Source organism: Bombina bombina, chromosome 1 (genome assembly GCF_027579735.1).
Source record: "Bombina bombina isolate aBomBom1 chromosome 1, aBomBom1.pri, whole genome shotgun sequence".
NCBI classification, from domain to species: Eukaryota; Metazoa; Chordata; class Amphibia; order Anura; family Bombinatoridae; genus Bombina; species Bombina bombina.
The window spans coordinates 716,669,699-716,685,819 of NC_069499.1; the positions used below are offsets into that span (position 1 = coordinate 716,669,699).

The 16,121-nt window shown below is 36.5% G+C and overlaps 1 protein-coding gene across 1 annotated transcript in view; it reads right to left on the reverse strand.

Annotated features, from left to right (window-relative positions):
• The window catches only part of LOC128645900 (vascular endothelial growth factor receptor kdr-like), a 353,579-nt gene that overhangs the window by 125,107 nt on the left and 212,351 nt on the right, over positions 1-16,121 (reverse strand). Inside the window, exon 10 of the mRNA XM_053699216.1 lies at positions 13,511-13,661. Within this exon, the coding sequence (XP_053555191.1) occupies positions 13,511-13,661 (151 nt within the window). The remainder of the gene's footprint in view (positions 1-13,510; positions 13,662-16,121) is intronic.

Below are 16,121 nucleotides of genomic sequence, written 5' to 3' on the forward strand. Positions count from 1 at the left end.
GCATGCATGTTTCTTGAGCACTATAAGGGAGTTTTGCAACAATGTAAAACATTGTTACCAACTTTGTTGAAAATAATTCTGCCAGATAGACACAGAAATGATCCTGAGTTTACCTAGGTATGTTATCTACCAAGGGATGTTAAAGTGAAGGTAAACTTTGGTGAATGAAAGCCCGTTTTTAAAAAATACTATTAAAAACAGGGGCACTTTCATTCATCAATGTTTACAAAGCAGCCGTTTTGGTAAAAAAAATTACCTTTTTTTCTTTTCACTGCTACAGCAGCTTCCCCCACATAGAGATCCTCTACTCACACGTCAGCAATGACTAATCCTGCTTCCTCCAATCACAGCTTTCCCCCCAGGGTAGTCATTGTCTGAGGCCATGCTGTGATTGGAGGAAGCAGGTTTAGTCATTGGTGACGTGTGAATAGAGGATCTCTAGGTGGGAGAAGCTGCTCTAGCTGTGAAAAAAATGGCTGCTTTGTAAACTTTGATAAATGAAAGTGCCCCTGTTTTTAATAGTATTTTTAAAAAACGGGCTTTCATTCACCAAAGTTTACCTTCACTTTAAGTGAATAAACTAAATTTGATGACAGAAGATAATTGAATATTTGTTTTTCTTTTTTTTAATTGCATGCTCTTCAACAAAAGATACCACATGGATCTGACTCCTGACTTCTACTACTATTAATAGCAATAATATTAATGTGTAGTTAAAATTTAAATATACAATAGACCATGTCTTACATGACACAGTTTTTATAATCTCAGGCACTATCAGAGAATTAAAGGGACAGTATACTCCAGAATTTTTCTTGTTTAAAAAGATAGATAATCCCTTTATCACCCATTCCCCAGTTTTGCATAACCAACATTAATATATATTATATTAATATACTTTTTACCTCTCTGATTACCTTGTATTTAAAGGGACACTGAACCCAAATTTTTTCTTTCGTGATTCAGATAGAGCATGAAATTTTAAGCAACTTTCTAATTTACTCCTGTTATCAAATTTTCTTTATTCTCTTGGTATCTTTATTTGAAATGCAAGAATGTAAGTTTAGATGCTGGCCCATTTTTGGTGAACAACCTGGGTTGTCCTTGCTAATTATGTACTAATTCATCCACCAATAAACAAGTGCTGTCCAGAGTTCTTAACCAAAAGAAAAGCTTAGATGGCTTCCTTTTCAAATAAAGATAGCAAGAGAACAAATAAAAATTGATAATAGGAGTAAATTAGAAAGTTGCTTAAAATGGCATGCTCTATCTGTATCGCAAAAGAAAAAATTTGGGTTCAGTGTCCCTTTAAGTCACTGCCCCCTTATTTTAGTTCTTTCGACAGACATTCATTTTAGCCAATCAGTGCTGACTCCCAGGTAACTCCACATGCATGAGCACAATGTTATCTATATGGCACACATGAACTAACGCAATCTAGCTGTGAAAAACTGTCAAAATGTCCTGATATAAGAGGTGGCCTTCAAGGGCTTAGAAATTAGCATATGAGCCTACTTAGGTTTAGCTTTTAACAAAAAATACCAAGAAAACAAAGAAAATTTGATGATAAAAGTAATCCATAGCCTATCTGAATCATTAAAGTTTAATTTTGACTTGGCTTTCCCTTTAAATATATATGTTTTTTTTAACCAACCTTTCTAACTATTCTGACAGAATATTATATTTGTCCGTCTGCTTTTGCATCTAACACTAAAAACATTGAATTCACTGTATATTTTTAAATGCCACTTTTTAATAAGATATTACTGAAAGTTAAATAAATCCACAAATATGATTATAAAACAGCATCATTCTACTTTTATTTAGATTTTTCCTGTAATTCATTTGAAGTGACTGCAGAAGCACTCATGTAATACTATATACAAAGTGATGTAAAGAATGTTTCCCATAAATATATGGAAATACTCAAGCCTTATACTAATTGGTAAAGCAAGAGAAAATGTTAGTTGTAGGATACTTGTTAAGAATGGAACTATTTCCATGTTTAAGAGCTATTAATGGTAATGCTTTCAACAATGATCAAATATCTAGTTGTTTGTTTAAACAAAGGAAATCTCCGACTTGCTGCAATGTGTTGTGCATGATCTATACACTTCCAAGACTCAGCGTACGCTTTTTAAGTAAATCTTTTCAAACCTACCATGTCTTGTCTTGATTGCTCTTTTTCCTGGATACAAAAAAAATAATAACATCAGACAGACAGAGAATATATTTTCTCATCAAGAGCCTTTGAAAATGTTGTGTGGATTTAGGGGCTAATTAACATGTGCTTCGGGTGGTTCACGGACGGAAAAAGAGCAATGCTTGGTCTGACACAGGGTAGTGGAAGTTTATGGCTGGGATTTGAGAGGAAACGATTGTAAGTTTGAAGGAGAACAATAGAAACAATTTGGATCTCCTTTTGAGTTTTAAGAGAGGGAGAACAGAGAAGAGGAAACCAGACAAGGGCAGGAAATACAGCCATGCGTCATATCACACAGGAATCCTTCAAAAGCTCCTGTGTACAAAAGATAAGAACATTTTTGACCACCAGCCTAACCTTAGCCTTACACTACACATTGCAAGATATTGCCTTTCCTACAAGAAGTACAACTCAGCATTACCCTCTCTATAGCAACACTAGGCGTTCCTCACTGATCTGGTGGTCATTCTTCATTTAAGGTTGGCTATCATCCAAAGTTTACACAACCTTCTGACCTACACAATGTATTAAGGGGTGGAGACTGCAACTGTAATCACGGGTTTAACAAGCACTGGGCTAAAGAAAGGGAAATCCATAGCTCTTATTCTCCATGATAAAATTGAATCTCAAGTGTAAGAAAAAAAGGTCCCACCCAGCCTCAAATATTAGACACAAAGAATCATAACTCTGCACTTGTGAAAATAATAAATTCCCCTTTATTGATGAGGTCTCAGTGGGTACATCTGGTATTTTTTTCCTAGTGTGCATTACTAAATGACAGTTCACCCTGTCATAGATGCAAAAAATATTTATATATAAATATATATATATATATATATATATATTCCATGTGCATTTCACAATTATGTTGTTTTGTGACTACTGCAATTTTGAAGCTAACTGTAAGAGCATGTTTGTGCAATACATATTATTTGTCTATACTACTAGTATAAAAACTTACAGGCTAATAAGCAAAACTCCTAAAGCTTATAACTGTTTTTTTCAGTAAAGATCTGTTTTACGAAAAACAAAACTATAAAATATTTTACATTGACTTCTATTATTTGCAACAACAAAAACAAATACTTTACAAGAACATTCTATGTGATGTTTGTAATATTATATCCAAATCTGTTTTTCACTACTGCAAAGAGGTTAAGCACATAGTTAAATTATCTCTATGGACTGGTCCTGAGCAGTTAACAGGTGGTAAGCTAATCTGCCGCAGCAGAAGAACAGCCCAATCACCAGCTGTGTGCAACTCAGTGGGTGCAGCTTTTGTAGCTCTGAGTGGGACTTTAACTATGCATTTAACCCCTTTGCATAGGGGTCCATTTATCATTGTGCGGACGGACATGATCCGCTATAGCGAACCATGTCCGCCGCACATCGATAAATGCTGACAGCACAAGAACTGCTGGTGCAACGCCGCCCCCTGCAGATTCGCCGCCAGCAGGGTATTGTCAATCAACCTGATCGTATTGGATCTGGTTGATTTTCGGCGATGTCTGTCTGCCGCCTCAGAGCAGGCGGACAGGTTATGGAGCAGCGGTCCTGAAGGCTCACCAGAAACACGGGCATCAAGCTCCGTTCGGAACTTGATAAATAGACCCCATCGAGTTGAGACCTCAATAATGCTATCTAAAAATGTTTTTTTTTTTCAGATTGTCTCTTTTGTTCCAAAATAATATTATCACTTTATGTCTAGATAAACAACCAAATACTATTTTGTAAAGCTTGACCTTAAAGGAACATAAAAGTGCAAAAAGAAAATGTTCTAACGTTTTATATGCATCCAGTATTGCAATAATTAAAACTATGTTTTTAACCCCATTCGTTAAACCAAAGTGACCAGATTTCCTGGACCCAAATACAGGACACCTTAGATCCAAATTCAGGACAACGCATAAATGTTGAGGAGGTGGTAAAGAAAGCCTATCTTTTGATTTCTTTTTACTAGATTCTTCATTCCATCTCCCTGGAGCACTATTCTGGTAAAGTTATAGGTTCTTTTATTTTCTCCTTTTTGTTTTAAAAACTTTTTGCTGTGTGTAATTGTTTGTTAATTCTATTTTTGTTTTATAAATGTACTGTGCCTTTTGTTGTTGTTCATAATAAATGTTCCTTTATTACGTTTTGCCTTTGTCTAATGTTTGAAACACATTACAGTAGAGACTGGTAATATAGTACTGTGTTTTTTAGATTTATTTAACCCTGTATGTCACAAAGTCAAAATTCAACTTTGGTTTAGAAAGGTTAGGCAATTTTAAGAGACCTTTCAATTTACTTCTAGAATCAAATTTAATTTATTATCTTAGTATCATTTGTTATAGGCACAGAAGCATCAATGTACTACTAGAAGCTTGCTACTGATTGGTGGTTACACACCTGCGCCTCTTGTCATTGGCTCACCAGATGTGTGCAGCTAAATCCCAGTAGTGCATTGCTGCTCTGGAGATTACTTTAACTATGTATTTAAGTAAGGCAACCAGGCATCCTGAGTTTTCTTGGACAGTAATTTTTCAGGTGTCCCGGATTGTCCCACATTTTTCTTGCAGAGTGTTGAACATCTTAATTTGCACGAGATTGACAAAAATGTGCTCTACTTATTATTTAGTGCGAGATGGCACAAAAATGAGCACTTCTTATTTATCTCAAGAAATCGTTTTCCCCTATAAGGAGCAAGTGTGCACTACTTTATAAGAAATAGTGATTTCTTGAGCTAGATTAGGAGCTCTCATTTTTGGCAATCTCACCCTTAATAAGTAGGGCTCTTTTTGGGCCATCTCATGCAAAATACGTAGCACAACACTCTGCAAGGCAAATTTGGAAAATAATCTGGGACACCTGAAAAATTAGGCACAGACTTCCCAAATTCTGAACTGTCCTGGAAAAATCAGGACACCTGGTCACCTTAGTTAAACACATACACCTAGATTTGGAGTTTGGCGTTAGCCGTGAAAACCAGCGTTAGAGGCTCCTAACGCTGGTTTTAGGCTACCGCCGGTATTTGTAGTCACTCAAAATAGGGTCTAACGCTCACTTTTCATCCGCGACTTTTCCATACCGCAGATCCCCTTACGTCAATTGCGTATCCTATCTTTTCAATGGGATCTTTCTAAGTCCGGTATTTAGAGTAGTTTCTGAAGTGAGCGTTAGACATCTAACGACAAAACTCCAGGCGCAGGAAAAAAGTCAGTAGTTAAGAGCTTTCTGGGCTAACGCCGGTTTATAAAGCTCTTAACTACTGTACTCTAAAGTACACTAACACCCATAAACTACCTATGTACCCCTAAACCGAGGTCCCCCCACATCGCCGACACTCAAATAATTGTTTTTAACCCCTAATCTGCCGACCGCCACCTACGTTATCCTTATGTACCCCTAATCTGCTGCCCCTAACACCGCCGACCCCTGTATTATATTTATTAACCCCTAACCTGCCCCCCACAACGTCGCCTCCACCTACCTACACTTATTAACCCCTAATCTGCCGACCGCAAAGCGCCGCCACCTACGTTATCCTTATGTACCCCTAATCTGCTGCCCCTAACACCGCCGACCCCTATATTATATTTATTAACCCCTAATCTGCCCCCCTCAACGTCGCCTCCACCTGCCTACACTTATTAACCCCTAATCTGCCGACCGGACCTGAGCGCTACTATAATAAAGTTATTAACCCCTAATCCGCCTCACTAACCCTATAATAAATAGTATTAACCCCTAATCTGCCCTCCCTAACATCGCCGACACCTAACTTCAATTATTAACCCCTAATCTGCCGACCGGAGCTCACCGCTATTCTAATAAATGTATTAACCCCTAAAGCTAAGTCTAACCCTAACACTAACACCCCACTAAGTTAAATATAATTTAAATCTAACGAAATTAATTAACTCTTATTAAATAAATTATTCCTATTTAAAGCTAAATACTTACCTGTAAAATAAATCCTAATATAGCTACAATATAAATTATAATTATATTATAGCTATTTTAGGATTTATATTTATTTTACAGGTAACTTTGTATTTATTTTAACCAGGTACAATAGCTATTAAATAGTTAAGAACTATTTAATAGCTAAAATAGTTAAAATAATTACAAATTTACCTTTAAAAGAAATCCTAACCTAAGTTACAATTAAACCTAACACTAGACTATCAATAAAGTAATTAAATAAACTACCTACAATTATCTACAATTAACCTAACACTACACTATCAATAAATTAATTAAATACAATTGCTACAAATAAATACAATTAAATAAACTAGCTAAAGTACAAAAAATAAAAAAGAACGAAGTTACAAAAAATAAAAAAATATTTACAAACATAAGAAAAATATTACAACAATTTTAAACTAATTACACCTACTCTAAGCCCCCTAATAAAATAACAAAGCCCCCCAAAATAAAAAAATGCCCTACCCTATTGTAAATTACTAAAGTTCAAAGCTCTTTTACCTTACCAGCCCTGAACAGGGCCCTTTGCGGCGCATGCCCCAAGAAATACAGCTCTTTTGCCTGTAAAAAAAAAACATACAATACCCAAGCCCCCCAACATTACAACCCACCACCCACATACCCCTAATCTAACCCAAACCCCCCTTAAATAAACCTAACACTAAGCCCCTGAAGATCATCCTACCTTGTCTTCACCTCACCGGGTATCACACCGATCCGTCCAGAAGAGCTCCTCCGATGTCCTGATCCAAGCCCAAGCGGGGGGCTGAAGAGGTCCATGATCCGGCTGAAGTCTTCATCCAAGCGGGGCAGAAGAGGTCTTCCATCCGATTGAAGTCTTCTTCCAAGCGGCATCCATCCGGAGCGAAGCGGCAGCATCCTGAAGACCTCCACCGCGGAACATCCATCCTGGCCGACGACTGAACGACGAATGACGGTTCCTTTAAATGACATCATCCAAGATGGCGTCCCTCGAATTCCGATTGGCTGATAGGATTCTATCAACCAATCGGAATTAAGGTAAGAATATTCTGATTGGCTGATGGAATCAGCCAATCAGAATCAAGTTCAATCCGATTGGCTGATCCGATCAGCCAGTCAGATTGAGCTCGCATTCTATTGGCTGTTCCGATCAGCCAATAGAATGCAAGCTCAATCTGATTGGCTGATCGGATCAGCCAATCGGATTGAACTTGATTCTGATCGGAACAGCCAATAGAATGCGAGCTCAATCTGATTGGCCTCTTCAGCCCCCCGCTTGGGCTTGGATCAGGACATCGGAGGAGCTCTTCTGGACGGATCGGTGTGATACCCGGTGAGGTGAAGACAAGGTAGGATGATCTTCAGGGGCTTAGTGTTAGGTTTATTTAAGGGGGGTTTGGGTTAGATTAGGGGTAGGTGGGTGGTGGGTTGTAATGTTGGGGGGCTTGGGTATTGTATGTTTTTTTTTACAGGCAAAAGAGCTGTATTTCTTGGGGCATGCGCCGCAAAGGGCCCTGTTCAGGGCTGGTAAGGTAAAAGAGCTTTGAACTTTAGTAATTTACAATAGGGTAGGGCATTTTTTATTTTGGGGGCTTTGTTATTTTATTAGGGGGCTTAGAGTAGGTGTAATTAGTTTAAAATTGTTGTAATATTTTTCTTATGTTTGTAAATATTTTTTTATTTTTTGTAACTTAGTTTTTTTATTTTTTGTACTTTAGCTAGTTTATTTAATTGTATTTATTTGTAGCAATTGTATTTAATTAATTTATTGATAGTGTAGTGTTAGGTTAATTGTAGATAATTGTAGGTAGTTTATTTAATTAATTTATTGATAGTCTAGTGTTAGGTTTAATTGTAACTTAGGTTAGGATTTCTTTTACAGGTAAATTTGTAATTATTTTAACTATTTTAGCTATTAAATAGTTCTTAACTATTTAATAGCTATTGTACCTGGTTAAAATAAATACAAAGTTACCTGTAAAATAAATATAAATCCTAAAATAGCTATAATATAATTATAATTTATATTGTAGCTATATTAGGATTTATTTTACAGGTAAGTATTTAGCTTTAAATAGGAATAATTTATTTAATAAGAGTTAATTAATTTCGTTAGATTTAAATTATATTTAATTTAGGGGGGTGTTAGTGTTAGGGTTAGACTTAGCTTTAGGGGTTAATACATTTATTAGAATAGCGGTGAGCTCCAGTCGGCAGATTAAGGGTTAATGTTTGAAGTTAGGTGTCGGCGATGTTAGGGAGGGCAGATTAGGGGTTAATACTATTTATGATAGGGTTAGTGAGGCGGATTAGGGGTTAATAACTTTATTATAGTAGCGCTCAGGTCCGGTCGGCAGATTAGGGGTTAATAAGTGTAGGCAGGTGGAGGCGACGTTGTGGGGGGCAGATTAGGGGTTAATAAATATAATATAGGGGTCGGCGATGTTAGGGCAGCAGATTAGGGGTACATAAGGATAATGTAAGTAGCAGCGGTTTACGGAGCGGCAGATTAGGGGTTAATAATAATATGCAGGGGTCAGCGATAGCGGGGGCGGCAGATTAGGGGTTAATAAGTGTAAGGTTAGGGGTGTTTAGACTCGGGGTACATGTTAGAGTGTTAAGTGCAGACGTAGGAAGGGTTACCGCATAGCAAACAATGGGGCTGCGTTAGGAGCTGAACGCGGCTTTTTTGCAGGTGTTTGGTTTTTTATCAGCTCAAACAGCCCCATTGTTTCCTATGGGGGAATCGTGCACAAGCACGTTTTTGAGGCTGGCCGCGTCCGTAAGCAACTCTGGTATCGAGAGTTGAAGCTGCGTTAAAAATGCTCTACGCTCTTTTTTGGAGCCTAACGCAGCCTTTATGTGGTCTCTCAATACCAGAGTTATTTTTATGGTGCGGCCAGAAAAAAGCCAGCGTTAGTTTTTCGGGTCGTTACCGACAAAACTCCAAATCTAGCCGAATGTTAAAGTCATCTCCAATGCAGCAATGCACTATTGGGACTTAGCTGAAACACATCTGGTGAATTTTTACTTAACCTCATGGCAGCCAAAAATAGCTGCAAAATATTATAATACAGGCATATGACTGCTATTCTGGCAGTCAAGCGGTTAAACATAAGTCATAATAATGTTCTCAAAAGGGGGCATTATACAGACCATCTCTAGCTCCTGCGCGACAGCAGGCAGCCTATCAGTGCATGTACAAACTTAAGCAGGCATATGATTTGTAGACGGCATGGAGCAACTTAAAAAAAACACTCACATTTGTTATTTCAGAATAAACATTGTGAGCATTTATTATGCTTCGTGTGATTTATTATAGGGTAATGGGTTATAAAAAAGGAATCCCCTAGAGTGCAAAGCAGCAAAATTCTTCAGCCCTATTTTAAGAGTCTGCTAGCCAGATACCTAGTACAGTATTTTGAATACATTAAATAGATGTATTACTTTTAGCAATACATACTTTATATGCACTGAAATGTATATAGTTTCTCAGGAAATTTGTAACTTGTTTTTCAATTCTAGGAAATAAAATGAGACAGTGTATGAAATTCACATACGACAGTCAATAACTTAGAGAAGAGAACACTTAAAAGGACATTCAAGTATTTGTTTCTTTGTTGCATGAGGGCACTTGGAAATATTTGAACATTGTTTTTTTTCTTCCTGTACGGGAAAACAATATACATTTAGTATGTTTAGTAATTAGTTATTGTGTATGTATTTTTCTATATTCCCATTTTACTTAAAACATTTTAAACACACTTGAAATGGTATTAATAAATTATAAGGCGTTTTCATGCCATACACTAAATAACGTATTTCTGGTAAGGGCATTAGATTTTCTACTGAAATGTAAAAAGCTAATTAAAAAAAATACTAGTCAGGTTGACACATTCGTTTTAAATCAGGCAAAGGTATTCTTGGAAATCTGTATACAATAAAGACCTAGGGGCCGAATTATCCGAATAGAGCTTGATGCCCATTGTTTTCTAAAGACCGCTACTCCATAACTTGTCCGCCTGCTCTGAGGCGGCGGACATAAATCAACGCAATCTAATATGATCAGGTTGATTGACACCCCCTACAGGGGGCAGCATTGGACAAACAGTTCTGGTGAACTGCTGTTGCAATGATAAATGCAGAGAGCGTATGATGTTGGCATTTATCGATGTGCAGTGGACATGATACACAATATCGTATCATGTCCTCTTGCACTTTGATAAATATGCCCCCTAGAATCTGAAAGGAGAATTGGGAATTTCTCAGCTTGCAAACACAATTGCTGCACTGCAGGCTGGGATAGTCTTAGACTCTGCAGCAACATGATTTTGTATGTGTTACATGTATTCACACATACACACTACACAGTAAAAACTAAACATTATAGCTCTGTTTAATTGCTTTGTTTTTTTGGCTTGCTTTTTAACCTTTTACAGCCGTTATGCCGTCGTAGTCTGTCCTAACGGCGCTAAAGACCAGCACCAAAACATAACATCCATAGCCGCAGGATGTCCTGAAGCCAACTGCGCTTCCTGGATTTGATCGCGGTCTGGAGGGCGTTCCTAGCATCAGTTCCTAGCATCATAGAGACGCCCCCTTGACCCAATCCCATAATTGAAATCTTGCGATCGTGTGCATGATTGCGGGATTTCAATTTGTCTACATCGACCCTGTCATTAAAGGGTTAAATAAACAAATGTGCATGCACTGGGTGCCAATCTTGGAGTTAATTGGGGTATGATCCATGTTCAGCATCCAATCAGCATCTGGATAAACAATGAGATCAGCATCCGGCATGTGCATGTGATGCCAATCTACATGTTTGAAAAAAGGCTAAACAACTTTCCTTTAAATGGACATGACACAACTTTCTAATTATCAAATTTTTCTCGTTGTTTCTTGGTATCTTTTGTTGAATAGCAGGTACGTAAGCTCAGGAGCATGTGTGTGTCTGGAGCACTATATATGCATATGTAGCAGATTTGCAAGAGCAGTAGATAGAAGCACTGTTTCCTGCCAAGCAGTACTCCAGATGCCAACCTAGGTTTCTCTTAAACATAAATACCATGGGAACATAGCAGATTTGATAATAGAAGTAAATTGGATTTCTTTTTAAATGGAATGCTCTGTCTGAATCACAAAAGAAAATGTTTGTGTATCATATCCCTTTAATACTATTTAGGTGCAGCTGCTACACAACACTTTTAACCTTTTATGCCCTTTTAAGCATACGGAAATGCCCTAAGGTATTAAAGTAAAGGATGAAAGAATATTTGAAAGAAAAAACAAAATCAACAGGTTATGCTGTGTGGTTAGTGAAAGGCTTTGCTGCAAGTAACTGTGATTACAGTGGATGCATAAAGTTGACAGTCCAAGGTAGAGTTTACTACAGTTCAAAAAAACAGATAAAAAGGTACAACACATGGTCCCTCTTCGTAATTTATAAGAATTTCCATTTAAAGGACTAATAAAGTCAAAATAAAAGTTTCATGATTCAGATAAAACATGCTATTTAAAAAAATACTTTCTTTATTATAACCTGCACATTCTTTTTATACGCACACTTTCTGAGGCTCCAACTCAGCATGTGCAAAATGAATATATGTATATGCATTTTGTGATTGGCTGATGGCTGTCACATAATATTTCCATAAAATATTCTACTGTTCAGTAAGTAAGGGCTATTGCATCGTCTTTTTATTGTGTATTTGTCAATTATTCAATTCTTCTCTATTTAGTGGTCCTTTAACCCCTTAATGACCAGCGGTCTCACCGCCAGAGCTATTTGCCATCTTAGTAGAGGGAGGAACTAATAGCACGGTCTTGCCACTTGCGGCAAGACCTGTGCTATTATAGGCACACAATACCTTAACAACCAACGATGTTCAGGGTACGTCTCGGTCGTTAAGAGGTTAAAGTGTATGACAATACATTTTGGGAGGTTTTCAAATTCAAGCAAATTACAATTTGCTGAAAAACCTCACTATAGCCCATTTAACACAAGGTTTTCAAATGCATTTGTGGTAGTAAAACACCCACTATACCTTGCAAGGGGACAGTTTGACAATGGTAGTCCAATCAGTCTGTAAACACTTTGGGCCAGATTACAAGTGGAGCGCTGCATATATCGCTTGCGAGCAAACGATGTTAATGCTCCACTATGTAATACCAGTGTACATTATTATTACAAAGTAAATCGCAATGCAAACATGATCTCGCATTTGCATTGCTAACCTCATGCAGCAAAGAGGTAAGTAGCACAGCTATGGGCAGCATTTTTAAATATATATATATATATATATATATATATATGACTATATACATATATATTTGTGTGTTAATATGTGTATATAAACAAACATTAATCAATATAAAGCATAAGCAATGTCCATATAATATAAAGTGCACGTAGATTTTTATAAAATACACTTGTTGGTAGAAGTGATGGTATATAAAGGCATTAAGAAGTTGATACAATTTATAGCATAATTAAACACTACTCTTTGTTTTGTAACAGTGTTGCAGTCATTGTGCTGTGAAGCTACTCTGAGTGTATATATACACAAACAAACACATACCTATATATGTATATAAGCATATACATATATATTTACATTGCGGTCTATGGGAACACACAGTTCACATAGACCTTTTTTTTTCTAACACCCCACTCCCACCAACTTTAGACCCGAAAAACAGCCTAGCGCAGTTAATTAAACAAAAACACAGTATGCCTCTCCTATTTTCACTTTGTATATAGCAGTACGGAAACTGTAAGTGCATTATCAAAAACAAGAATAATAATTCAATTCAATCATTTTTCTAACTCAGATTCTTCTTATGGACTGGAACTGTTTAGAAAAGATAACAAAAATGACTGCAGCAATTTTATGTAGCAATTGTATGTAGAAACAGATGGGAAAATGAGCCAAGCTCTCACATGATGTCATATTTATTGTGTATACAGAGAAATGTGAACTACCCATGCAGCAGTACATTATCCTAAGACCAAGTGATTCTTAAACAAACACACTCTCCTTTTCATTTTTGTTGGAAATAATACATTTGTGGCTTTGAGCTTAGCCAGACATTGACCTCTGATTATATTGACTGATGGATTTGGGCATCTTAACACAAAAATTACCAGGGGACTAGTTGATTTCAGATTGGTTTTACAATTAATTGTAAAAGTTCTTCCCAATTGGCTCTTTCATTGTGTAATTAGTTGGGAGGGGGGAATGAAAGGTAATAATCTTTTTTTATTGGTACATTTTAACAGAATGTCTCCAGCGAGTATGATTCTGAGCTTACTCTGCTTATTTAGGATTCTAAGATATAAAATGTGTTACTTACAGTATGTTTTCCTGCAGACAGGGCTGCCAATACCACTGGATTTTGGGAGAGGGCACTCCATAGGCTGTGCAGTGGAAGCTTTGTATTTCACCCAGCAGAACAGATTCTACTCTGTCAAAATCTGTCTCCTTCTCATAGATGGTCGGTTTGACTAAAATATAAACAAAAGCAAGACAGTATTAGAATAGAAAAGAGGATCCCTGTAATATACTGTTATATCTCATCTTTAGAACCATGTTATTATGTTTGCTAATTAATAGGGCATCAAAGTCAAAATACAATTTCACAAGGTTTACAGAACTTGCAATTTAAAAATATGTTTTCCAATTTACTTATGTTCTTAAATGTACTTCTTTCTTTTTATATCCTTTGTTGAAAATATGCTTATTTCAGAGGCATCTCCAGGAATAATATATGGGAGGGGGTTGGACACACAGCTCTCAAGCTAACATTTGCCTTTCTAAAATTGTTTGAGGAGAGGGTTAGATCATTGGTCTCTAAATCACAGCAGTGTTTGAAACAATGCATAAAATTGTTTCAAACATTGTTCCAAGCACACCTGCCATACAATGCTCAAGATGCATGCGAATTCCTGAACCTACCTCAGTATGGTCTCATGGATATGAATTAAAGAGACATTAAAATAAAAAATAAACTTTCTTGATTCAGATAGAGGTTTCCATTTTAAAAATATCTAATTTACTTGCATTAAAACACTTTTTACCTCTATGATTACCTTGTATCTAAGCTTCTGCAGACTGCCCCCTTATCTCAGTTCTTTTGACAGACTTGCATTTTAGCCAATCAGTTCATACTCATAAATAACTCGACAAGAGTGAGCACAATGTTATCTATATGTCACACATGAAGTAGCAGTGTCTAATTGTAAAAAAAATGTCAAAATGCTCTGAGTAAGAGGAGGCCTTCAACAGCTTAGAAATCAGTTTGCTCCTTTCCTAGGTTTAGCTTTCAAAGAATGCAAAGAATACAAAGCAATTTGAGAAAAGTAAATTGGAAAGTTGTTTACAATTGCATGCCCAATCGGAATCATGAAAGTTTAATTTTGACTTCACTGTCCCTTTAAGTGGCACCTCCTATCTGGAACATGAAAGATGCATTTTGACCTCCATATGATTTTAATGTGTTACCATGGGAATTCAGTAAAGTATATCCAGATATGCAGAATAAATGGGGACGAAGAACCATAACATTTATAAAACATACTTTGGCAGTCAAACCTTTTGCTGCAACAACTTTACCACTAGTTAGAATTTCACTATACAAAAGAATTTTATTGGTTAATAGCTTCCAGTGACAATAACAAATTTCAAGTTATTAGTCCATAATTAGATGCAGCATCATAGATCCCCAGTGGTGCTCATTCATGCGCATGACCTCAGAGCATTCCGATGCATGATTTTCTGTGCATACCAGGGGCAGGTGTCTTTACTGAGCATACACAGATGTTTAGTTCAAAATATCTAAACAGGAAATGGAAATTAGGGATGTTGGACTATTCAAGTCCAAATCAGTAACAAATGTAAGGAATAAAGTGGAAAAGTAAATTCAAGACAGATTGTTTCAGAACCTGTATGTATTAGTATCTTTTTGCTTCCTCAAGAGATTGTACTGGTGTATCATCATCAGCTTGCATACAGGCAACTATGGAACTCTTATCTCTAAAAAACAGCGGAGAAATAGCCTGTAAACTACATACAGATATCTCAGTATAGTGCATAATAGGTTGAAAGGATGGGCTATTGTTATGACAGTTACCTTGCTAAATATAGGTTACTTTATAGTTATGTTGTTCATTCTCATCCAGATTTTTTAAAATCTGAAATACTATTAACTTGTGTGTATAGGTGCATGAGCACGTGTGTGTGTGTGCATGTGTGAGTGTGTATGTGTAATAATATAATTTGATCATTAAATTGTCTGAGACAAATAGTTACATTAAACAAAAATGGATATCTGACAGTATGAAATGCAATCATTAATTATTTCTAATTTTTGTATATCATAACCAAAGCGACCTTTGTGTGCATTACAAATGGAGAATTAGATGCCTCCTATGTTATTCAGAAGTGTTTAAAGGGACATTGTATTGTAATGTATTCCCAATGGTTCATTATACCCTCTTGGAATGTTAAACTGCTTAGAAATAGCTATTTTGCCTTTATTTTGCCATTTGAGATAGCTGCTTTTGGCCGTTAAAACTACTACCTATACTGAAAAGTAATAGAAAAGTTATGTAAACAAGATACCTCAGTAAAAATCAACTTTCCATTTTAAAGGGTGTTCCTGCAACTGCTTTGAACACAACAAACACTGCTTGCTGCTTGCTTAATACATTGCTCCTTTAAAAAGACATGAAACACTTTGGGATTATAATATACAATGCTTAATTATTAAAGGGACAGTCAACACTAAAATTGTTATAGTTTAAAAAGATAGATAACGCCTTTACTACCCATTCCCCAGCTTTGCACAACCAACATTGTTATATTAATATACTTTATTACATTGAAACCTCTAAATGTCTGCCTGTTTCTAAGCCACTATAGACAGCCTCTTATCACATGCTTTTGTATTAGCTTTTCACAACAGG